General features: G+C 39.0%; 2 protein-coding genes across 11 annotated transcripts in view; one reads left to right on the top strand and one right to left on the bottom strand.

The window, feature by feature from the left end:
- The window catches only part of LOC129727122 (dual specificity calcium/calmodulin-dependent 3',5'-cyclic nucleotide phosphodiesterase 1A-like), a 601383-nt gene that overhangs the window by 317687 nt on the left and 257196 nt on the right, over window positions 1–26500 (top strand). The gene's annotated exons all lie outside the window — the stretch shown is intronic.
- On the bottom strand, window positions 445–11784 carry LOC129727127 (alpha-glucosidase-like). The gene is made up of 3 exons (XM_055684614.1): window positions 10602–11784; window positions 1769–2205; window positions 445–1707 (listed from the first exon to the last, which is right to left on the bottom strand). The coding sequence occupies exons 1-3, from the start codon at window positions 11766–11768 to the stop codon at window positions 1566–1568; spliced, it is 1746 nt and encodes a 581-aa protein (XP_055540589.1). The 5' UTR covers window positions 11769–11784; the 3' UTR covers window positions 445–1565.

Consider the following 26500-nt stretch of genomic DNA (forward strand, 5'->3'; position numbering starts at 1 on the left):
AGTTCGTGTTCGAAATTCCAATTTATACAACACCTGTCGTTAACGTAGCTTTTCTACTTTGGCCTTTTTTTGCTCTGAATTTAATCACAAAGCTATGATCTTAAGCCTTCCGTCTTCCGTAACTTTCCGACATATAATCCTTTTTTTGCATAACTGAGAATACATGCTCTTGCATTCCAATGAATCAACTTACTATTTAATGCTTCTCCTCGAAGTCCCGAAGTAAATTTGTATTTTTACAAACCGTTCGTACAATGGTTTTTCTTTCCACTACAGGTCGAACTCGATTATCCGGGATTCGATTATCAGGAATTGTTTTTTTTTTGCTATTTTTTTAAATTTCTATTTCGAAATTTCACCTTTACTATCCCTTCCGGCATATTTGTTACCATTTACGTCCTTTCCAGTGTGTTTGGGACGTGTTCGAATTAAGTGAGAATAAAATCAATGTCTAGTTTATTTATTTTTGCTTCTCAAGATTTTACCCCTTTTCTCCTCAGAAATAATTTTTGGTTACGCCACTGCATCATACAAGTAAAATAACAATAGAAAATATTCATTTTATGTTCATTGATAGCAAATTTAAATTTTTTTCTGTGATTCGATTATCCGAAATAAAAAAATTTGGACATTCGGGATAATCGATTCCGACCTGTACTCATTAACTAAACATGTCTAAATATTTTTTGAACATTTATCAGACTGGAATGGAATGCATACACTGCTTTGACCCTTCTACCGTTCCGAAAGATTGAATACTTTTCTACAGCTTTCACAACTAACCTAGGATGATAATGGAGTCATCAAATCGTTTAAAAACCACAAAAACAAACGCTAATCGTTTGGAAAATATCGACTAACGATAGTTTGCTTACGTCCGCTTCGCTATGGCGGCAACCGGTGTTGGCAGTTGTCATAGTTGTAGTACCGAGTATAGTATGATTATAGTACTTAATTTGTCGAAAAAATGATGTAAATATAGTATCATAGTATCTAATGTACTGCAGTAATCAAGCTGCTTGTCCGTAATTGTGCTCTAAAAGTTGGGTTTAGCTTAAAAGCCCTACGTCAAAAATACTTAACGTTGCACCCCACCTTCTGTCTGTTTCGATCAATCCGACAAAATTTAGAATATATTTGATTTATGTTATCCCTGTACTATGCTGGAAGCTTTCGATTTATTGTGTGCTACTTTTCCTATCTACTCAGAAAAGCAAACATACAAAGACACTGATCCCTACGATTGATCTAGGTCAGCCAGTGTTGACTGACATATGTCCTTCTGGTCCAAAAGAATTGAAAGCTTCAAAACCCATTACGAGGACACACAATTAATAAGATTAATGACTTATCAACCACATAATGTTTACCGGAAAGTAAAAAATAATAGGTCAATCGGCTGGAATATCGTAACGGCAATAAAGAAAAACTGCCCCGCGTCGATCCATCGCAATTATTGACAGAGTGGTGGTACATACTCTCCACGGGGCTAATACAAATAATTTATCCTCGATTAAGCTCCATCAGCCGGCTTCCGTTTTCGTTTGCTTTGCTGCTGTCTGTAACTAAACCAGGAAAAACCGCAAAACCATCACCAACAGGGTCGAAACCGGAAGTCCAATCATCATCGCCGAGGACGCCAGATCGGCCATCAGTACAATCGAGTCATACGGCGCCAACTGCACCTTGCCAATGCTTACGATGTCCCTGAAACAAAAATACGTTTATTATTTTAATGGCCAACACCAGTGACTTCACCATAAATTACCCTGCTTTATGTGCGGACTCCGGCTGAGCCACGTAAACGGTCATTTCTAGTGGAAGATTCACGAAATCCCTTAAATCAACCGTATCTTCTTGTCCCGCCATATTCAACAGTGCCAAGTACGAATCAGCCCCGCGATACTCCCGCAGCAAAGCGTACACACTGGTTCCTATGGTACGGTGGAGAAAATCTCCGTCGCGGATAGTCTTCTCCCGTCTTAAATAGGTCATATTTCGGAAATGGTACCACGTACTGCGAAGTTCGTTCTGTTGTGCGGCCACGTTCCGCTCGGCATACTGTGGATGCACGTCGAGCCACGTGGTTCCGTTGGTACTGAAACCGGCGCTGGTTGTACTGTCCCATTGCATCGGGGTTCGGTTTGGATCCCGGCCGTCAAACTTTTGCGCTTCCTTGTAATCGAGCATACCGATCTCCTCGCCCTGCCGGATTCGTGGTGACGCGGAATGGGTGATGGAAATGGCACCGCAAGAATGAGAATTGGAATTATTAATCGAGAAGTTGGAGGAAGTTAAAACTTCAAGAGGGTTTCATGAATGCTGGGTCAGATTAATATTGGTGATTGATGATAGTTTACAATCTAATGTGCTGTCATATATAATCCATAACATAATGTTCAACGATATCTTAAAGTGGCTGTTTTAAACACAGCCAATCCCAAGTTTCTTCGAGCTAGAAGGGTAAAAATATGTCAAAAGTATAATTAATATATTGTAGAAACAACTCATCGAACTCCTATAAAAAAATATTTCTTTTGACATCTCTCCATCATCCATGAAAAATTCATCAATCGTGGAGCTGAGCTCGACTGTCAGCGGTAAATTGCTGATGTTCCACCAAGTATGCTATCATCGCGAAGAACATTTCGCTGAAATCTCTTCAAAGAAACTTTATTCGTGCTAGCTGTGAAATTAGGTTTCTTGTATAATGTATTAAAAAACATTTATTAGAATAATATCATGTATTATTGTGTAATCAATGCTAAAATCAATCTAGTATGTTTTCAGTACCGCAAGTTAGTGATCAGTTTATGTTGTTTTTTGTATTTCATGATAATTAAATAAATATACATTGTTTGTTTTACTTCAGGGGAACACACAACCAAGAGCCACAGCCAAGAGCCACAATGCATGTGTTATTCAAACCGGCGAAGTGGAGGCAGGGCTGGAATTCACCTCAGTGCAGACAGAACCACACAATTGTACACAACACATTTGCCATCAAACCGTGCGTGCCACTCCCGATATTTCGTTTGTGTTCTCTTCACCCCATTCGCTCTTTTGTATTTCTTTCGCACCGAAAAAATGCGACTGAGTACACTTTGTGCATTTGCCAAAAATGTGCGACACCACACATTGTGATTTACTTTGTGTGTTGCTTGGGGCAATGATTATCGGATTTGACAAACGAACGATTATAGCATTAATTTTTTTTCTGGTTTCATTTGACTGCTACAGAAATATTATAGGAGCTGATTTTCAGTGCTGCTCAATGGGTTTTGTTTCAAAACTAAAAATGGTTTCTTCCCGAAGGTAGCCGCAATATGTCTCGTACATGAACAGTAGGGTGGCAATAGAAATCGACATTTCTAATTTCGTTTAGAAGTTGGGCTCAATTGTTTCGTCTTCGGAAAAAGTTCCCATACTAAACTTCAGCTTAATCTGACTTTGGGAACACGAAAGCATTATTTTGTAACCAATGGAAAAAAGGCACAGTTAGTTCAATCTTTTCTGAATATCAGAAAATTCTAATGCCAAATGTCTTAAAAATGCATGAAACATCGAGATTTGGTGTAATCTAAAAACAAAACATGAAAAAAACGATCGGTTAAAGTTTCACTTTTCGACTGAACGAACTTCTAAATGCGTCGAAGGACAATTTTTTTCCATACAAGTCATGATGAACGGTATCAGTAGTGAATGCATGTAGCGATTGTATATAAATACCGCGACAGAAACATGTCTGGACGTGCGTAATATGTCCTTTCCTATGAAACACGTCCACGCCATTGAGAATCGTGTTCAAATGAATTCTCAAAAATGTAGATGGTCCTTGCTTGGTTCCTTTTCTCTGCTATTTTTTCTACCCGCAACGCAACGCAAACTGCTCAAACTGAAGCTCTTTGTTCTCACGCAATGTGTCACAAAAAGCAGCACATAGTGTTGTTCCGTTCTCCCTCTCTTGAAATATTTCTCACTTGGTGATATCTTTCACAGTCATTTCGTTTTCGCTCTTTCTCTTTGTGCCTGTTTGTTGTCAAAATGTGTAGGTACCGTTCTCGTTGTGCCTTGACGTAAAATTAACACACTGAGCGCAATGAGTGTGCGAATGACAGCCCTGCTTGGAGGGCTTAAATATTCAATGCTTTCTGCAACACTACAGCTCCGGGCGGTATGCCCCACCTTTAGTGGGGCTGATATGCAGTGTTGCCACAGGTACAGATTTATCTGTAAAAGTACAGATTTTTTCGTTTTTTCTGGTACAGATTCTGTACGGTACAGATTACAGATTTTTGTCAAAAGGTACAGATAGATACAGATTTTTCTAAAAGACCCATTATTTACACTGAAATATATTTCTCGGTGTACTTGAAATCACTTGAGATGCTTCCCTTGGAAAATAAAACCAAACATTTGTTTGAATCTCGGTGTGAAGGGCCGACTGGTGGTTTTATGCAAACGGTGCTATTGTGCTACTGTCCCAGACGGATCTCGGAAATCTTGAAAGCGAATTCCAAATTTAATAAAAACATGTGTAAATATCATGAACCTAATAAATAACATATAGCTTCTGTAATGTTTTTAAGGTTAACAAAAGTGATCCTTCTATGCAACACAAATGTTAAAGGTACAGATTTTGGTACAGATTTTCGGAAGAAAAAGTACAGATGAAAAAGATTTTTGCCCTTCCAGTACAGATGAAAATGTGGCAACACTGCTGATATGTTCATTGCTTTAGCGTTCACTTCTGAGACTTCAAGTGCTGTTTAACTTCGCGTAATAAGCTGAGACATATGAAGCGCGGGGCGTTTTGCCCCGGTAGATTGGAAAGCTTGCGATTTAATCAGATTTTTTAATAAAATTATGGCATTTTCGTGTAACAGTAATTACAAAACAAATGATAGCAGTGCATTACCAACTAAATAGAGTATCTAACTGCATGAAAGATTTGTTGTTTGTGATAACCATAACTACAATATTGACAATGTTCTTTGAGGGGGGGCGTTGTTTACCCTATAATATGCCCCCAGCCAATAGTTTCATATGCCTCTACCACTGCTCAGCATGTGAAGTAAAACAGCACTTGAAGTCTCAGAAGTAAACGTTAAAGCAATGAACATATTAGTTGGGGCATACCGCCCAGAACTGTAGTTGAGCAGAAAGCATTAAATATTTAAGTAAATTATACAGCTTTTACCGTTTCTTTACTTGATACAGCTGCTTATAGGTTCACTTGAATATCAAGTAATAAACTTTATACACTAGCAAAAAAAAACATTACGGATACGCTGCAAGAAATTAGATCTGAAGCAGCTAAAATCAAAATTTATTTTTGTTTATTGTTTGTTGCTAGTGACAATTCATCAGACTTGCAACAGAAGGTTGGTCCAATGAACGGCATATTTTTTTGCATGTGTTCGAATAAATGAACTGGGGCATTATGCCCTGGAGGGCATTTTATAAATGCTTACCCTACTCACACGCATTTGTATTGAGGCAACGCACAGTGGTCGGTGGCCGAAAAAAAATTAGAATTTTAATGTCAATATTTTTTAATATTTTTTCGAGGTTTTTTACACTCTTAACAACCTTTTTCCAAAGAATCGGAATCGGTTGATGTACCTACCGATTTTTGGCAGCACTTTGAATGATGCGTGGCCGGTAATTTCGATGATTTTTATGTTCGAAAATCACCATTTTAAGCTTATCTCAAATGCCTGTAACTCCTTCAATTTTGATCCAATTTTGAATCAACAACTTTTGTTTTGAAGGAAAATTTACCTAACTCCTTTTTTCGACGCAGGACTACGTCTTACCGCACTATATTGGGATACATTCTGCGGAAACTAAAACTTAAGTGTGACGTCAAAATGAAAGATTTCGAACGTCAATACTGATGTTACCACATGATAGATCACAATAATCAATATGTCGTTGGATTGATAAAATGATGGACAATTTTTTGATACTTTAGTTATCATTATCACTCATTGCTTAGCAGTGAAAATTGAATAAAAGTTTCAAAGTCGAATTTTCACGAACAATATACCAATCATATGCGAGCATGCCTATCACAGACCTCATAAGTAAACGCCAACTGCCTGCTGCGATATCCTCTATATCAGCGTAGATTATTTTGATGTCTTGAAGGTGAAGCTTTTTCGGAGAGCTCCCAACCACCTCCAGGTAACAGGCACAGGTAACAGTACTGCACCGAGCTTTGTATGAGTAGAATGCTTATTACTCGTCGTCTATCAGTGCATTAGAACTCGATACATATACATTTGTGTGCAGCCCAAGGGTGTTTTTTTGCGAGTGAAGTGAGCACCGCCTTTAAGGTGAAACGGGATTGTGGCCTTTTCCTATACAATTTTGAGGTTAGAGTTCTTTTTACTTCTGTATTTTGATCGAAAAAATTCGGCTTCCTCTAAATAAACAGCACTCAAATTGCTATTTCAGGCATGCAACAGTTGTGAAAACAATTGATCAAAGTTTCATGTACGTAGTTTTCATAAATCAAGAAAAAATTAGATTGCTAAATTCGAGTTGATCGCGATGGCCTGATCAGTCGATCTCTAGCGATTTGATGATCCGATCTTCTGCCGGCACTTTTCAGGTACCTAAGTCCACCACTCCGCGATGCTGTACTTCTTCACTATACTTCACTTTAGCCCGATTGTAACTTTTTTGTCGATACTCTGATCGACCGCGTCGCGTTCTAACGTTCCGATTCTGCCTAGTTTCTTCGCGTCCGTCATATCATTGCCATGGCTAGTGGAATTGATTTTCAAAGCCAAGGTAGTTTTTTCCAGCGTTCAGCATTTTTTCTACCTGACAAGACGAACCGACAGTGCAAAATGACTCCGGAGATTACTTGACCAAAGCGCATCGGGCAACTGATGTATGACAATAGATGTATATATGACAAATGAGTACTGAACTCTAATTAGCCACTCTAGTTTTACAGCTTTTTACAGCCTTTTGCAAACGACCGCAGCTTTTCTTTGCCAGTTCTTACAATCCGCGACTTGTCAGCCATCTCTTCCGGGTCAGAAGACTAATTTTTCTTGGTTAAATATTGGAGGAAACTTATTCAAGAAGGCTTGGTCTTGTGATCGCTATAAGATGGCTGACAAACAATGGGTTTGTATGGCAAAATCTCACCCCCATTAGCACAATCTTACCGCGGCTTACGAAAGTCATAAATCAGCATCATTCATGTCTTGTTTCTTTGAATCAGGATACCACAAACTGGAACATAGGTTTGTATTCCTCGGAACCTGAGGGTATCCAAAAATAACGATCTGGCGCCACGGCGTTCAGCACAACCAAAACCGCGTGCTCATTGTAATGATGGTTCAATCCACAAACGCAATGATTACTATCCATGAGCCCAATTCGCAGTAGATGTGCGTCTAACCCGTGGTGGAAGGACGAGTTCTGCTAGTTTAAAGGCGTACTCTGACGAGAAAATCGTAAAAACTCATTGTAGGCAATTGGTCTATCATAGATATCACCGTTTGTTGCGCCAAAGCCAGAGTGTCAACCTTCTTAATGCCCGAATTGGAACAATGAAAAGGGATCCACACTGAGGTAATCTGAGAAGAATTTTCGGATAAAACTTTCTGATGTTTCCGTATGAAAGGGCTATGCCATTTTCATCGACGAAGCCTGAATAGAACTGAGACTTTGTAAAGATGAAATAATGGTCCGTGGGCATTTTTTGCGGCGCAAAATCTCTGTAATACTTTTGTTTTGTAGTCATTATTGCACAAAAATCAAGTACTCAACATGTGTGATTGAACCATCCTTTTCCAAAATGAAAGAGACTAAGCGTAGATCATTAGTTTTCCCGTTTGGTTTCATTCATTTACACGGTGCACCCGCCGTGTACTCGAGAAATAACACGCGCGCACCACCAAACTAATGCGTGTTCACGGCGTGCAAAAAAAATTCTCTTCGCGCGAATCGAGTAGTCTGCTCCTCGTGATAGTCGACGAGTACACCTGGTGCAGAGAAATACCAAGTCTGTTTGCATGTTAATTAGTAAGCCTTCAAATGCTCTAAGACTGACTTATTTTGACTCGTATTGAACTGATTAATTAGTATTCTATCGTTTCCTTCCGGTTTGTCTCGGTCACATAAAACCACCGAACGGCGAAATAACGAAATAACGTAGTTAATTAACCAAAATTCTTCCTCGAAATCTTACGTTCTAATCAATAATGATATAAACTCCAAAAGGGTTTGGAATGTTGTTCAGTCAATGAAAACTAGATTTAAAACGCAGTTAATTTAAAAAAATCACAATAGCATAGCAAATATATTTAAATGAAAAAAAAAAAATAGCGAATAGGTTTGCCACCGCTCAAGTAAACAGTAAATATTTACTGTAGTGTAAAAAACATTTTGCTAAAAAAGTCCGTACCGAATATAGCAAATATTTTCCGCGTCCAATGCCTGCCTAACACTTAGTTTTCTCTTCAACAAACTGAAAGATTTGGTCACCAGTTTTCAATTAAGTGTAGCAAAAGCTGTAATCGGTGATTTGAAAGTATTCTAGAAATTGAACATCAGCGCTGATTCAGCAGACTTGAGCAAAGTTTTACAGAAGGAAATAAATTTTTTGAGCTTAACGGAAAATTGTCAGCGGATCTGAAGCGATTGTTTGACGACATGAAGCCCTTTAATTTTCCTCTTCTGCAAAAATATGCTACAAAAATCGATCACGAATTTTTGATGTTAACTTGAATATGTTTTGTATTTTATTTGTTTTTCATACGAATTGAGAATGAAATTTAAACAATTTTTTGTTTCCTTTTATTGATCAACTTCATTGAAAATCTCATTTTGCTAAAAAATTGGTCTGTTCCCGGTTCCCGGGAATTCCCGGGAAATGCGATTTTTTATTCCCGTTTCCCGGGAAATCTATTCCCGGAAATATTGCAAACCCTACTCTGGCCACTATTGTTTTTACGAAGCGTTTCGGCGTGAGCGACCCTTCTGGCACAATTCGGGACCACAGTTGACGTGCTTCAAATCGACCGTTAGTTATCCTAATTCTAATGGGGGTTATATTTTTTGCGGAGTGATTTTGCGCGTCTTAATTTGGAAGCTGCTAAGGAATAGTCGATGGAAAGCAGAGTATAGTAAATTTTGAGCTTACACGCGCTCTCTTTTAATAATTAAAAAATCTTTCCATTAACGTTCAACTTAAGTTTAAATTATATAAACCAGAAGGTTTTTGTTTGGTTGCCCTGAGCAAATTATATCTGCTAAACAGGTTAATATATTATTCGGATTTGGGAATGAGCCTGGGTAACGAGCGGCGACATCTCACGCTGTGAGTTGGATCAACAAACATAGGGTATCGTAAGTTTGAAATGGCTTTTTATATATTTTTTTACATCGAAGTTTCATATTTCTGGTGTTTGAGAAGAAGGTTGTAACCTGTACACCCTCAATTACAAAATAGAGTCGAACACCGATTTCAGAATTTCAGCGTTTCGGAAAAACCAATTTTGAGTTTTTTATTTCTCCACAATTTAATTTATTTTTTTGTTAACCAAAAGTGGATCAAAAAGAGCACAAACATCATGCTCCGCCCTCTGAAGATCAAGATTTGTCTTTCATACATAGCCAAGGGTCTGAAAATTCCCCCACTTTTCGATTCCATTTGAAAATTTCCTAAAAATATTCACTTTCTTATAAACTAAGACCTTCTCCTCTTTCAGTGGTTAACCCACCTCTCTTCCAATACATTTATGAGCACTAAAACTACAACCATAGAAATCTTGATATTTATATCAATAGATGAAAGAAAATAATGGGAGAAATAATAAGGAAGATTTAAAATGTAACCTTTGTTTTTTTGGTCCGATTCGATACGAATCATTCAAGATATTTAAAATATGCCCTTCATCGTCTAAATATAGAACGAACGCTACTACGCCTAGATGAAAACCTTGCGATACACCAGATGTCACATTCACTGCTGTTAGCATGCTTATGAGTCTTACACAAAAAAGTTTTTTCGCGATTTTCTGTTATGTTCTCTGATATTCTGAAAGTCCTCATGTGCGTATACTTTTCACAAAGTCTCATGGTCTACAAAATTACGGTATTGGCAGTGATTAGCGTTTTTACTACCAAAATATGCTGTTTGATTTTCTGGACATATTTATTATAAGCTAAAATTTTGTTGTATTTCAGAATTGCTGTGATGAATACAACTACAATACTTTAAATTAAAAGTACGCAAAGCATACCAAAATTTGATATTTTTGTTGCATACTTGAAATTGATCTTGACGGTTTATAATCTCGCAAAGAAAGATTCGAATAAATTTCTTACTGAGCGTCTTAGTAGAATGGAATAAAATAATAAGAATAGGTTATGTTTCCATTTAACTGTACTGTCAAATTTTTTAGTAGAATTGAATGGAACCAATTCTCGATATTCAAGAGCATTTCGATTTGGAGCAGAACTGCTAACTCGCTAACAGATAGTTAGCAATGGTTAGCAAAGCGCTTTGATGAGAAATGATGCCCAACACTAAATATCAGTTATTTACTCAACACGATTAAATCGATACTTACATAGTAAGTGATGCTGGTTCCCGGCAGCATATGCAGCAAGGTTATGAGCTGGTCTACTCGGTCTTCTCCAACCCGTGTTGCCACCCTAGAATGGTCGTGCGATCCGGCAACCCAACTCGGGGTATGTCGTGCCGGCATATTGTCCAACCACCAGTCGATGGATCGTTTCAGCCCGACCGCGTTCTGGTCACTCTTGAAGTCATAAATTAACTGAAAGTTGAACGGCATGTGAGCCCCCCGGCGGGTTCTGTTCGCACTTTCGTAATACAGCATCGTGCCCTCGATGCTGGAGTATGCTTCCGTCATAAGGATAACCGTTCGGTCGTTTTCGCTCGAGTACTGATCCAACTGGTCGCGCCAATCGTATACTACACCGTAGACGTTTTCTACATCCTTAGTGTATATATGATTCAGATAACAATACTTTTTGGGATCACACTCTCCCGATAATGGCTCATCCCGCAGTTCTTCATCTTCAAATAAATGATTAATCGCATCCAATCGGAACCCATCAACTCCGTGATCCAACCAAAAGAATAACATTTTCGTCATTTCTTCCAACACCTTTGGATTGCGATAGTTCAAATCTGGTTGTTTTTCCGAGAATTGATGCAGATAATATTCCTGTCGTTCATCATGGAAGGACCACGCGTCACCATCAAATGCGGAAATCCAATTGTTCGGAGGCTGATGTTCCCCGTCAACCACCTTTCCCGGATGCCATGTATAGAACTCATCATACTCAGGATCTCTAGCAACAGACTTATTAAACCATTCATGTTTATCACTGGAGTGGTTCGGAATAAAATCCAACAAAACTTTAATACCATGGTTGTGTGCTTCTTCGACTAATTCTTTGAAGTTTTCCAGAGTCCCGTACTCTGGGTTGATATCATAAAAGTCGGATACATCGTATCCAAAGTCCATATTCGGCGAGGGAAACGGAGGACTCAACCAAACCGCGTTAATTCCTGCATCGGCCAAATATTCGAGTTTCGATGTAATCCCGGGGAGGTCTCCGATCCCGTCACCGTTACTATCCTTGAACGAGCGAGGATAAATCTGATAGAACGTCGCATGTTCGTACCAGTCTTTGGTTTCCGAATCCCGAATGTCGGCTGCATTTGCCACGGACAGTAACACGGCTAGGGCCACTAAAAACCTCATCCTACCTGCGCACTAGCTCGAACGACACTGAAAGCAACCGTACGACAGCGACGGCCAACTATTTGCGGTCAGAGAACCGATAAGGAACGAACCGAAACAATCCTCATTGTCATTGCTTAACGATCAAACTGATAAGCTTTGAATTCGACCGGTCCAGAGCAATTATTGCTAATTATCACCTCGATTGTATAATGGCACGTCTTCCAGTCTCAGTGCACGCCGTAATTCAGTGTTAATGTTTCATCTAATTTGATAAACTTTGTACCAATCGTTTTCGGTACTGATGCAGGGGTAAAAATTTAAATTATATCAGCTTGAAACAAATTAGCTGGTTTCAAGAGTGGGGGATTTTCTGCGTTAGTTTGCGGAACAGATGGAATTCTGATAATATGCTGATTATCACTATTGATTTTAATTTTTTTGATTTTATTCAATTTTTTTGATAACGAAATCAATTTAAAAGACCGAATTTAGAACCGAGATTTTCATTCGGAAAATAACAGTAAGACGTGTAGCAATAATGATGAGACGATAACAATAAAAATAATGAAATCAGAAGGCAAGATACAAAATATAATTCTGACTAAAATAATTGGTAACTTGAAAGTTTGAGAATAAAAATGAAAACATTTGGAATCTTCTGGTCCCAAATAGAACGACACCTTACCATGAAGGTTTATAATAACATAGTTGACAAATATATTACTCCTAGAACAACATTTTTTTTTTTTTTCTTCACATAACATTTATTTGACACGGCACAAATACAATTTAATGTTTAACGGCGCCAATTATATCTGATGACTTAAAAACTAAAGCAAATTTTTTATCCTCGCTGCCGACTACGAGCTGAAATTAAGTCTAACTTAAAACTAGCATGGGATTTCCAATCAGTGTTTTGTTGTTCAATGGTCGTCTGATAATCGTCGAATGGCATGTATGGATTCGTTCTGCTGAGCCACGATGTCGTGAGTTGGGACAGAGGCTCGTAGTCCTTGGGTCCTGGTTCTGTTGTGCGGGGTCTGGTTGCTGGTTTTGTGCTTAAGGTTCAAACGTGTTCTTGTCGTTTTGTTGGGTGTAGACGGAGGGGAACGGGACTAGACTGGGGCGTGGATGGATTTCAGGAAAACGTATATAAGGGACATGTAGGATAGGTCACGGCTCGCCAAGACATCACGAACAGGAACAGCCGGCTGTCTACCCTCGGCCTGCAGGGAAGCTATTAATTTAGACCTGGCGTCACGGTGTACAGGGCATGACCAAACCACATGCTCTATGTCGTGATAACCTTCACCACAGGCACAGATACCACTTTCCCCGAGCCCAACACGACGGAGATGCGCGTCAAATCTATAGTGATTGGACATAAGCCGGGACATCACGCAAATGAAATCCCGACCTACATCCAACCCCTTGAACCACGGGTTCGTCGATACTTTGGGGATTATGGAATGTAACCACCTTCCCAATTCCCCTCTGGTCCAAGCATTTTGCCAACTGATGATCGTATTCTGACGTACAAGTGCGAAAAATTCATTAAAGGCAATTGGTCTTTCATAAATATCACCGTTTGTTGCGCCCACCTTAGCCAAAGAGTCCGCTTTCTCATTACCCGGTATCGAGCAGTGAGAAGGGACCCACGCTAAGGTAATCTGAGTAGATTTTTCGGATAAAGCACTCAGATGTTCCCGTATTTTCCCCAGGAAATACGGAGAGTGCTTAACATCTTTCATCGATCGGAGAGCCTCAATGGAACTGAGACTGTCCGTAAAGATGAAATAATGGTCCGTGGGCATTTTTTCGATAATCCCTAGGGTGTACTGAATTGCAGCTAATTCTGCGACGTAAACAGAAGCAGGATTATCGAGCTTATGGGAGACGGTTAAATTGTTATTGAAGATACCGAAGCCAGTGGACCCATCAAGAAGTGATCCGTCAGTGTAGTACATATTGTCGCAGTTGATGTTTCGATATTTATTGGAAAAAATTTTAGGGATCTGCTGCACGCGTAAATGATCCGGGATTCCACGAGTTTCTTCTATCATGGATGTATCGAAAAACACAGTAGAATCAGAAGTATTTGATAAGTCGACACGATTTGGAATATTCGAAGAAGGGTTAATATTTTGGGACATGTGATTGAAATACAATGTCATAAAACGGGTTTGAGAATTAAGTTCGATTAACCTTTCAAAATTTTCAATCACGGGACGGTTCAAGACCTCACATTTGATTAGAATACGAGAAGACAGGCTCCAGAAGCGGTTTTTCAATGGTAGTACTCCAGCTAAAACCTCCAAACTCATCGTATGGGTCGACTGCATGCAACCTAAGGCGATACGCAAACAACGATATTGTATTCGCTCCAGTTTGATCAAATGTGTGTTTGCTGCGGAGCGGAAGCAGAAACACCCGTATTCAATAACAGACAATATCGTTGTTTGGTAAAGCCTTATAAGGTCTCCTGGATGGGCTCCCCACCATTGTCCGGTTATTGTACGAAGAAAATTCACTCTTTGTTGACATTTTTTCATCAGATACCTCACGTGACAACCCCAGGTGCCTTTAGAGTCGAACCAGACACCAAGATATTTGTGTACCAAAACCTGAGAAATCGTTTTACCCATTAATTGTGTTTGAAGCTGAGCAGGTTCATGCTTCCTAGAAAAAACTACTATCTCAGTCTTCTCCGGAGAGAATTCGATACCTAGCTGTAAAGCCCAAGCAGACAAATTGTCCAAGGTATCTTGCAATGGTCCTTGCAAATCGGCAGCTTTGGCTCCTGTAACAGAGATTACACTGTCGTCTGCAAGTTGTCTTATCGTGCATGAATTTGCCAGACATTCGTCGATGTCATTTACATAAAAGTTGTAAAGAAGGGGGCTTAAACATGAGCCCTGGGGAAGACCCATGTAGCTAATGCGAAAAGTTGCCAAATCGCCATGCGTAAAATGCATGTGCTTTTCGGACAACAAGTTGTGCAAAAAATTGTTCAAAATTGGAGAAAATCCTTGTCGGTGAAGTTTACCCGAAAGAATGTCAATAGAAACGGAATCAAAAGCCCCCTTAATGTCCAAGAACGCAGACGCCATTTGTTCTTTACGAGCATACGCCAGCTGAATATCTGTTGAAAGCAACGCAAGACAATCATTCGTCCCTTTGGCACGGCGGAAGCCAAATTGAGTTTCTGATAGTAGACCATTTGATTCGACCCAGTGGTCTAAACGACGGAGTATCATTTTTTTCATCAATTTCCGGATACAGGATAGCATTGCAATCGGCCTATAAGAGTTGTGATTAGAAGCTGGTTTCCCTGGTTTTTGGATGGCGATCACCTTCACTTGCCTCCAATCCTGCGGTACAATGTTTTGCTCCAGGAACTTATTGAACAAGTTCAACAAGCGCCTCTTGGCATTGCCGGGTAGATTCTTCAACAAGTTGAATTTGATTCTATCTAATCCAGGCGCGTTATTGTTACAGGACAGGAGGGCAACTGAAAGTTCTGCCATCGTAAAAGGTGATTCTATCGCGTCGTGGCCCGGAGACGCATCGCGAACAATATTTTGCTCAGGAACAGAGTCCGGACATACTTTCCTGGCAAAATCAAATATCCACCTACTTGAAGACTCCTCGCTTTCGTTGACCGTTACGCGATTCCGCATTCTTCGGGCTGTGTTCCAAAGAGTGCTCATCGATGTCTCCCTCGACGTCTCGTTCACGAACCGACGCCAATATCCACGTTTCTTTGCTTTAGCCAAGCTTTTAAGCTTGGTATCAAGCTCCGAATACCGTAAATAGTCGCCAGGTATACCTCCCGTCTGGTAGGCCCTAAACGCGTCGGATCTTTGCGTGTAGACATCGGAGCACTCTTGGTCCCACCACGGAGTGGGAGGCCGTTCTTTGATCGTTACGCCGGGATATTTCTTCGTTTGGGCTTGCAACGCGGCGTCGAGAATCAAGCCCGCGAGGAGGTTGTATTCTTCAAGTGGTGAATGATGTTGAATCGACTCGACCGCTTTTGAAATCATTTCCTCGTATAACTTCCAATCGACATTTCGTGTGAGGTCATACGGAATGTCAATTGGTCGCATGCGAGTTGACCCGTTAGTAATTGAAATAAGAATAGGCAGATGGTCGCTACCGTGAGGATCGAGGATTACCTTCCATGTGCAATCCAACCGTAGCGACGTCGAACATAAGGATAGATCCAAAGCGCTTGGGCGCGCTGGAGGTTTCGGGATACGTGTCATTTCACCGTTGTTTAAAATAGTCATGTCGAAGTCATCGCAAAGGTTATAGATTAAAGAGGAGCGGTTATCATTGTATGGGGAACCCCAAGCCACGCCATGAGAGTTGAAGTCTCCCAAAATCAAACGTGGCGAGGGAAGAAGTTCTATTAAATCAAAGAGCAGCCGTTGCCCAACCTGTGCTCTGGGGGGAATATATATTGAGGCAATACAAAGCTCTTTACCTTGTATTGTCATTTGACATGCGACAACTTCGATGCCTGGAATCGAGGGGAGGTTAATACGATAGAAAGAATAGCACTTTTTAATCCCTAAAAGTACTCCTCCATATGGGGTGTCTCGATCAAGGCGAATAATATTAAAATCATGGAAGTTGAGATCAATATTTGAAGTAAGCCAAGTTTCACAAAGGGAAAATGCATCGCATTTGTTTTTATTTATCAAAACTTTAAACGAATCAATTTTTGGTAAAATACTTCTACAATTCCACTGTAAGACAGAGATAGAATCCTTCATATACGCAGTTGAATTAGGCATCGAAGGATACAATCGCTGCAAGGAGAGGCCATTGGGCAGTCAACTGCTTCAAAAATGATCTAACTGTTGAGAGGAATGCTGTAAGAAAAATTTTAATTGGATCGGGTACATTGAAAGTTTCAAAAATCCAGTCCACAATATCAGAAAATTTCACTAATCCAGAGTTTGTTTCATCAACTGGGAGTGTAAAAGGAGCAACTGGGGTTTTAGATGTTCCTGGCAGTGCTGGGAACTCCTTCTGGGACTTTAAATTTGCCAGCCCAAGAGGAGTTTGCTTCGGTTTTTCCGCAGCACTGTTTGGTTTGTTTGTAACCTTCATTTCACTTTGAGAAATCTTAGGACCTTTTCTGGGAAGTTTAGGAGAGGAAACACTTTTCCTCTTTCTAGACTCCCCAGGATTGGCGTAAGATGCTCCCGCTGGTGAATCGTCAGAATCGGTTTCCTCAGAGGGCAACAGATCGAAGGGGTTCGAAGTAACGGGAGAAGTGGTAACGGTCTTCTTCAGCATGTCAGCGTAGGAACGCTTTGAACGCTCTTTGAGAGACCGTTTTATTTTATCCCTGCGCTGCATGTACACCGCACATGTCGAGAGCTCATGCAGATTTTCTCCGCAGTGAATACACTTTTCAGCGTTAACACTGCAAGAATCTTCCGCATGAGACTCCCCACACTTGCCACAACGTGCCTTATTGCAGCAGTAGGCGGCTGTATGGCCTAACTGCTTGCAATTCAGGCAGTTCATGACGCGGGGCACGTAGAGCCTCACAGGGAGACGAACCCGGTGGATCGAGACGTGGCTTGGTAGTGCAGACCCGGCGAACGTAACTCGAAACGAGTCTGACGGAGTGTATACTGTTTTGCCACCGATGATCGATGCTGACCGCAATTGCTTGCAGTCGAGCACCTTTACTTCGGGACACGTTTTGTTCTTAAAGCACCCTTTGGCACTTTGCAGTATACACTCGACGGACAGACTCGAATCGGTTATGACACCGTCGATCTCCACGTCTCGTGCGGGTATGTAAACGCGATACTCGCGTGTGAAGAGCTCAGAGCAAGCTATATCGTTGGCCTCTTTCAGGTTACCGACCACGACACGGAGCTTGTTAGGCCGGACCTTGGAAATTTCGGTCACGCCCTTGTACTCCTTCGTCAGGTCTTTAGAAATCTGCAAGAGGTTCAACTTTTTCGATTTCGGTCCTGCCTTTGGCCGAAAATAAACAGTATAGCTGCCCTGGGCTCCGTCTGGGTAAAGCCTGGGGCGAGGGGGGACTGAAGAATGAACAGGGGAGGGGGTAACAGAAGGGTCAGGGTCAGAGGGGTTCGGGGATGGTGGCGCGGGAGGCGAGGGATCTACATCCATCTTAAGTCTAGCGCACTAAGTAGCGCTGACAAGAACACGTACCTTTTTATTTCTCCCTTCCAGTAAGGTTGGTTGTCCGATCGTTCGAAGTAGCAGCCGTTACAGCCAGCAGCACCAATACAGCAGCACCAAACAGCCACCAGCAGCGAGCCAGGTGTGAGATCACTCCACACAGCGATACGACTCGCTGACACTGATGGCTTCTTTTTTTTTCCTCGTTTGTGTCTCGTCCACTGCTGTAGCACAATCCAGCCAGCAGCCAAATCGGCTTACGCACCAGCTGGCAGTCACGATGCGAAACAGTTGCACAAAGGAACGACCTTGAACCCGGATTTATTTCACTCGACCAGGCAAACAATGCCAACACTTGTTCACACGTCTTTTGTTTTATACTCTATCGGACCGATCACCAAACACGTCCAGTACTGATGCGTGTTCGGCACAGAATGAAGAACAACATTGAAGTGAATTATTCCCAGAACAGCGCTAGATAACATAGAAACCGTGTAAAAATTAATACAGGTATAAAATGCATATTTTTCAAACATTATCCCATTCTGTTTTCTGTCTCTCATCTGTGAAGCATGATTTTATAATCAAGTACTCAACTATCCTGAGAAATAAAAGAAGAACACTCTGCGATTGAGCTGAGCACAGCGAGCTGAGCATCAAATAAATATGTTTTATAATACGGTAATTTGAATAGCATTAGGAGGAACGAAGCGTGGGCACTTTCCATAAATTTTATTCTCCACTATTAAGGGAACAAAGGAGACAGACTGTTTCCTTGAAGTTAAATTATTTTTTAACAAATTAGGGAATTTTTTATTTTGAACAAACAATTGTTTGAATCAAGATTCGTCGACGTTGATAAAAAATGACGCACAATGTTATATTTTTTTCATACCGTAATATTATGGGTATACAAAATTGTTATCAATTGCGTTCTATAAAATGTAATTCAACTCGTTTTGCCACAAAATTGCCATCCATGGCATCCTTATGGCGCTGTTGCTTTAGGACCCGTTTACGCCTGCTTTGCGTCGTTAAATAACTGTACAAGAAGTACAAACCACACGAAGCCACTCACAGGTTGACATAAAAGAATAATAACTTGCTGCTCAACCTGGCTGCCTGTCTGTCTGCCAGTGGCGATGCGATGGCTACCAGCAAACTGATTAAGAAATTTATTCTCTTTGATCGTTAGCACTCATTCGACCTGGAATAACAGTTTTGCTTTTCGCCGACAGCTAGAGGCTTTGTTTTAATTTTTCATTTTTACGGGAATTTAATATGTTTTAACTTATTTTGTAGAATAGTCTTGATTTTGTTTTCGTTTGAAACAAATTTAGGAACAATGAAGTCTTGAATTGATTTGAACCAATTTAGTTTCATACTAACCAAAAAGTTCGCCTTGGGATCATTTTTAAACCCCCCCTGATCGGGGTTTCTCAAAAAATCACTCAGGGACCAGGTCAAAAGACCACCCAAAGACCAGGCAGGGAAGCGAGGGGGTTAACGCGCAAACCACGTGGTCTCTATTTTTTTCTAACCTTCAATTTAATATTGCCACCAATGCATGAATTATGATAGTTGTTACAGAAAAACAATGCATTAATGGTTGATTCATCGTTAGGCGAACCGTCATCGCAACGCAAGCCGTGCCAGTATGTTCACGGCCTAACATGTGCAACATATGCGATGGTATGTGTTGTTTCATAACTGGATTTTTCGACAAAGAAAATCTTGCATGTGGTTGAAACGTCCATTATTAGATAGTCGTAGGGGAGAACCGTACAAGACGCACCAGTTTGGTAAGATGGCCCATGCTATTAATTCCCCAAAATACTCAAACATGTGGCTTTTTATTACGAATTTATTCGCTTTTCGCATAAGCTTTCGTACTAAAATACTCAAAAAACTATACAATTGGCTGTGGCTCCGTCCAACATGTAATTATTCATGAATTTTACATAGGCTTTTATGATTAACGCACTTGTCAATAATACAAAAAACTGAGGTTCGCCTAACCTTCACACTTTTGGAGATTATAACACAATAAATATTTCACTTTATTTCACTAATTTTCGTCAAGTTTTACCTGAAAACGACAAAATGTAAACTGCGTTAGAAACAAACTAAAACATTTGCTTTCTTGCAAGCTATCTTAAACACACACTCATTGCTTCATGGAAACTCATTTGGACCTGTTTGAAGATAGAAAACTCGTGCCCATCTAGAACAACATTCCCAACTCCGGCAAATCTGGTCACACGGAATTACATATTTTTATTTCAAGTAAACACTGGGGAACGACACAACACGCAAAAGTTAAAATGTGCGTACGTAACATAAAGATTATTTATGAGTGAAACTAGTGCATTCACTGATTAAGTTTGGAACTAGTACAATAAATGTGTGCTGAGCATAACGCATTTGATGCTCAAGCGTATTTTGAATGTACAGTGCCTCCACAGTCTTGGGTCCGCTACAATTATGGGTCACTTTTACACAAATACGTCTATTCTCACGAAACAGAATAATTTTTATTTGAAGTGGTATTTTTGTAACTCACTTGTAACCTCATTTATACGATTAAAATTATTTAAAGTTGAAAATGTCACCAAAAACTATAATTCTGCTCAGTGCAATAAGTGAAGTGACCCATAATTGTAGTAATGTTACATTTTACGATGCACAATTGTGGGTCAGTCCATATTGTGGCAACTTTCATTACTTTTACATGTAATGCATCAAGACTGAATTAAATAACTCGTTATCAAGCTACAACAATAAAATAATTTGCGTTATGTTTTTTGACGATTTTATAGACTAAATGATTTTGAATGCCAAAATTAACCCATAATTGTGTCTTTTGCTATGTAAGTGAAATTTTTTTTCCCAGCCGATTTAAACGCATCAACTGCAGTGAAACTAATTGTTGATCGAAAGTACACATTATAACACAGAGATAGATAGTAAAACATTCGTAGTTGATAATTTTTCCGATTTTATTTTTGAACATTCAGACAACACGTTGACTGACCCATAACTGTAGAGGGACTGTATTTAGCATCTCCAAATCACTATACTTCAAAAGTTTGAACCGGTGTTGGTATCGTCGTGATGATTTGTACTAGTATTGGTAATGTTCTTTAGAAGGCTGCTATCGTTGCAGCAGTGCAACCAACAACAAACACAGATGATTTTGGTCATGAATGAATTGATGAAAACATTAACTGATTGTTTCCCTTTCCTGAATCCGGTCATTTAAAAACATCGTCGAATCAAAAACAAACAAAAGGACATTGGGTTTATTAAAAACATTTTGAATTTAACTACGACTCTGGTTTTATTCATATCATTCGGTTCCACGTTAATGGCACCAGCGTCAGTAAATCCTGTTGTAACAGGATTGCTATTGGCTGTTTCGTTTACTGACAGTGATTAGGGATGCACTAGCCTTTGATACGCACCGGCTCGCAAAAGTAAGCAGCGGTTTTTTGAGCGCCGAAGCCGAAGTTTACCGAAACATTAGGATTTTGTGTGTATGATACATATTCTGATTCCGATCTATGTCCATGTATTCATTGTACAACTGATGCGTTATGCATTTTACACATTTTTTGTGCAAAGTCAGAGCAATCATTGTGTGTTTTGGAAGGACACATTGGATGATTTTGAACTTTTGCGTGAATGGTGTTGCTAATTAGGCATTTGAGGTTGACGGGTGGGATTTTGCTTATGTGTGAATAAAGGGGACAGGAATGAACCTGATCGTTGCATCAATACAAATGCAGCGAGTGAAGTCTTGCTAATACATGCATTGCTGTTCTTGGCTGTACGTTCTCGTGCAGAAACCCATACAGTCGAATCCCTTTATAGCGACATCGCAAGGGACTGTCGTTATAGCGAAATGTCGCAATAATACGAAGAATTATTGCATATGTAGAACAGAAGGTACCGTTGAGAATGTCGTTATAGATTTAGCAATGTCGTTATAGAGAGATTCGACTGTACTACTGTCGCAATAAAGAATGACAAGTATTAGTTTTGATATGCCGTTATAGAGGATGGTCGTTATAGCGAAATGTCGCAATTAAACGAAGAATTATAAAACAGAAGGGACTGTTGAGAATGTCGCTATAGCGAGATTTGTCGCTATGAAAAGTGTCGTTATAGAGGGATTTGACTGTATGTTGTGAGCAGCCTGCGTCTTCAGTATCAAACGAGATCTGGCAACCCTGTCTCCGTATCCAAGATCATTTTTGACTATTTTATACATAGTGTTATGACTCACCTTCATTTCATGAGCCATTTTTTTGCCGACAGGGCTGGATTTCGCCTGGTACGTTCTTTAACCACGTTGATCACCACGGCAGTCCACACACACTTTTTAAACCCGGTTTCTGCTTGGAAACAGCCGTGTCAGTTTCTTTGATTCATCTGATGGTCCTGTACACGAATAATCTGTTCAAATTTAGATGTGACAGCGTCCTTCTGATCTGTATATTGCTCATTGCAGCAAGAAACATGTTTGTAATAACTAACTAACTAATTAAACAAACCTTGTTAGGCCTCACGAGGGGCAAAAGAGGCACTTGGATATGTGTATCACTTTTACAGTGACACCCTGTAAAATAAAGTTTTATTTGTACGTTTTACCCTACTCACATCATCCAATCGCCTTTTTATCGTTACTCTAACATATAAAATGCAGAAAAACGTTATTTTTTATTAGATTAGGCCGTTACAAATTTTGTTGTCATTTTATGTCACCTCCCCCTTCAAAAATCTTGAATATTTAAAGGGGAAGAAAAAAGCTCAAACCGTTTTGTTCATTTTATTGGTTTTCCGACAGCATAAATGCTTTATTTAACAACAAACAAGGCCAGTGACAGCGAGAGTGTCGTCAAAAGACAAGCGAAATAAATAATAATAATAAAAAAATGTTATTTTTCAATATTTATTTGAGTGCGAGTTACAAACTTGCACACAAACTTTGATCAAAGATATTTCTTTTTTTTTTCGTCTCGGTGTTATTTATTTTTTGCCACCCCCTTTGCTAACTTTGATAATCTCGGACATAAAAAGAATACAAAATTTGTATCAGCCTTATTGATTTAAAAAAAAATCGAAATTGGCGCAAACATTTGATTTTTTTAAGATGAATATAAAATTTATAACTGATAGCGGAAAATGCTTCATGGATGATTAAACTATTCAAACAAATTTTCATTTTCTAAACCCCGCACAAAGCATACTCAACAGAATAACATACGTAGAGTTGTAAATTATTCATCTGTTGAAATAAATAAATGTTATTCAAAAAACAATCCTACAAGTATTGTTTTTTTCTGAAAAAAATTTTATCACCGAAAAGTTTATATAAAATTGGCGTAATTTCTAAAAACCAGTTTTTATAACCATCCAATTCTCATGAACACTTTCACACATATTTTCGCATAACTTGATCAGAAATCAATTTTGCTAGGAATACCAAAATAAGTAACATTTCACTTTTAAAAAATCTAGAAGTTTTGTTTTGGTGCGCGATTTTCTTGAAAAATGACAAATTACAACTTTCTGACAATATATTATTTCCCAACCATAATTTGTACAAATTTGCGAGTGAGGGCTAGCTGGATAAATAGAATGCTAAACATTTTGAATTGCTTTGACAATTACAGAAAAAGTTATAGACAACAAACTAAGATTGCAACATTTAGTCTTTTTTGTAACTTTTTTACAACTTTTCTGAAGAAAGCATCCTGGTATGTTAAAATAAGAAATAATATTCTTGAATCTAACTTTAAGGAGGATCAATCGAAAAATCCAAAACGACAAATGTTAGGCCCTGTTTTATGGAAAGATCTACAAGAGCACCGTGAGGCAGGTTTCGAACCTAACCTTTTCTTAGTTTTATAACAGAAGTTTTTTTATCTTAATTTCTAATCATTTCCATGTAGTAATGAAAAATTCAGGAAATTCACAATATTTTTATTTGAGTGCAAATTGACACAAAATTCAATAACTTTATTTTGTATCCAAATTGGGATATGATCCACCTTTTTCGGTTCTTTTTCTTTATCTATTTTTACACTAGATATGTTTGTTTAATGATGGTGATGGGTTGATTTCTTTTCTTATTATTTATTTATTCTTCCATTTGTTTTTCCATCTACAACTCAATCTATATGTCATTCTACACTTCCATCTCTGTATATTTCGTGTTTTCTATTCTATAAGCTCAGTTCCTCTCGAAATTATTCTTTCTATGTTTTCGAACATATTTTTTACTCTCCTCTTTCATTGCTTTCTAGACTTCTATTAATAAGAACTCGTTCATTGAGTTCTTTGATTGATATCAAGCTCTGCACATGAGTTTCGTCTCCTGCAAAACATCAATATTTGTTCTATCATCCATAATTTCCATCGTCTATCTTCCGTGCTGTGCATTTTGAAGGCTATCCAAGTAACACACAAAACATGTTAGAAAATAAGTAACAACGAAAGTAGTCATATAAGTGTACTACAAGCGCAATTGAAAACTTGTGTTATTATATTGTGTTTAAAGTTGTTTTTCATCAGTAATACAACCGCATTTTGAAAACAAGCTCGTTTTTTCTGGTTTTGGACATGTTTTTAATAACATGAGTTCAAGAATGACAATCACTATCACTTGGTCTTTTCATAAGACATTACACAATCTAATAACAACACTACGTACCTGTAAAATGCTTTTCCTTAGTACAGTAGTCGTCGCATTTAACACCTAACTTAAAGTTACTTGATCAAATTATTATTGAAATTATATGAACGATTTCTATATTTATTCGGAGCGGTTTTGACGCGCCATCAAAAGATAAACAAAACCCTTGCAGTGTAACCAATATCACTTCAGATTTTTGTTATTGTATATCTAACAACGTTTTCTAGTTTTGTTAGATTTTATATTCAGATAACGTTGAAACTATGCGAAAACAATTTCAATATTCAAGCGAAAGAAACAACTCTTTTTGAATGGTTGAATATTATTTCTTGTCATCATTTTATAATCAATTAAAACTGCCACTGAAAAAAGAAATTGCCGATCTAGTTGCACTGCGCAGACATAACACATTTGCGCATGCGCTGCTTAACAGTTGTCATAGCAATGACAAGAGATGTATTTTGCCACTTAATTATATCAAGTTGGCTTGCTTTCATGCAGTTATCGGTACTTGTTCTACTAGCCTTCATGTTTTGCGCTTTTCTGGTGATATTGATGTCATGGAATAGGTAACGTCAACTATTCAATACCAACGTGTGTTACTTGGGTATCTATATCTTTCGAGATCTTACACTTCCCAGCTCTCTAATTATTCTATTTTTTATCTTCTCTTAGTACACTACCTTTTTATTACTCACTGTTTGCTTTGAACCGAGTTTGCTACCTTACAAACCACAGGGTGTGACGAAAAAAAATACATAAATTTATGGTGTTTCCTTCAAATATTATTTAAAGTACTTTTTGGCAAAAATATCAACATTTTTGAATTCAATTATCTGTATGAGGTCCTATCCAACAAATTCACTCGATATGTCTTCCGTTTTTAGCAATTACATCCTCGAGACGGTGTCAGAAGCTAGAACACGCCTTTCGAACGTAGTCCTTTGGCAACGGCCGCCATGTGCGCGCTATGTTAGACCGTAGGATAGGGTGAGATGTTTTGCAAGCTTTTGCTTCAACATACGTCCAAATCGAATGATCAAACCTACAGTCGAGGCTGCTAGAAGGCCACAAATCTGTCGGCCAAAATTTCAAATTTTCCATCAGCCAGTGTTGGGTCCGATTAGACATACGGTGCTCTATCCTGTTTGTAGCACAACGTATTGATCCTTCAAGTTGGTCTTTACCCAGAGAAGCTTTTCCTTTAAAATAAATATATCACACTTCAATAATTGCACGGACCGATTCGTGATCAAAATCAAATTTGCCTACGTGCTAACGGAGGACGTCCACTTCCCACCTTTCGCTGCTTAGGGCCATTCTGTAGAGACTTTTTGATGCGATAAACTTTGGCCAAATGACATCCAACAGCTTCGGAAATCTCTTTATTCGCCCATGAATAAAGCTTCAACCTTAAAACGGCTTTGTTCTAGAGTTTGCATTCCTAAGAGCCGATAGCCTTCAGCGTAGGATGTGGGATCGCGTCAGGGAATGAATTTTAGAACAAATTCGAACAAATTTTCGTTGCACGGATTCAATTCTAGTAACCCAGAACTTGTAGAATGGATACCATACAACGGAGCAGAATTCCAAGAGAGATCGCACTAAAGAGTAGTACAGCGATCTAAGGCAAAATGATCGTTGAACTCGTGGGTTATCTTGAACATAAATCCGAGTTGTCGATTAGCTTTAGAGATGATGTCGATGAAGTGCAGTTTAAAAGAAAGCATAGTATCCAGAACAACACCCAAATCTCGAATTTTAGTCACTGTAGATAGAGTATAGCTGACCTTATATTAAAGTCAAATAGGATTGATTTTTTAGTCCGATAGAAGGAAATGACTCCGCATTTTTGAATACATACAACAGGAAA

The sequence above is a fragment of the Wyeomyia smithii genome, chromosome 3 (genome assembly GCF_029784165.1).
Source record: "Wyeomyia smithii strain HCP4-BCI-WySm-NY-G18 chromosome 3, ASM2978416v1, whole genome shotgun sequence".
Lineage (NCBI taxonomy): Eukaryota > Metazoa > Arthropoda > Insecta > Diptera > Culicidae > Wyeomyia > Wyeomyia smithii.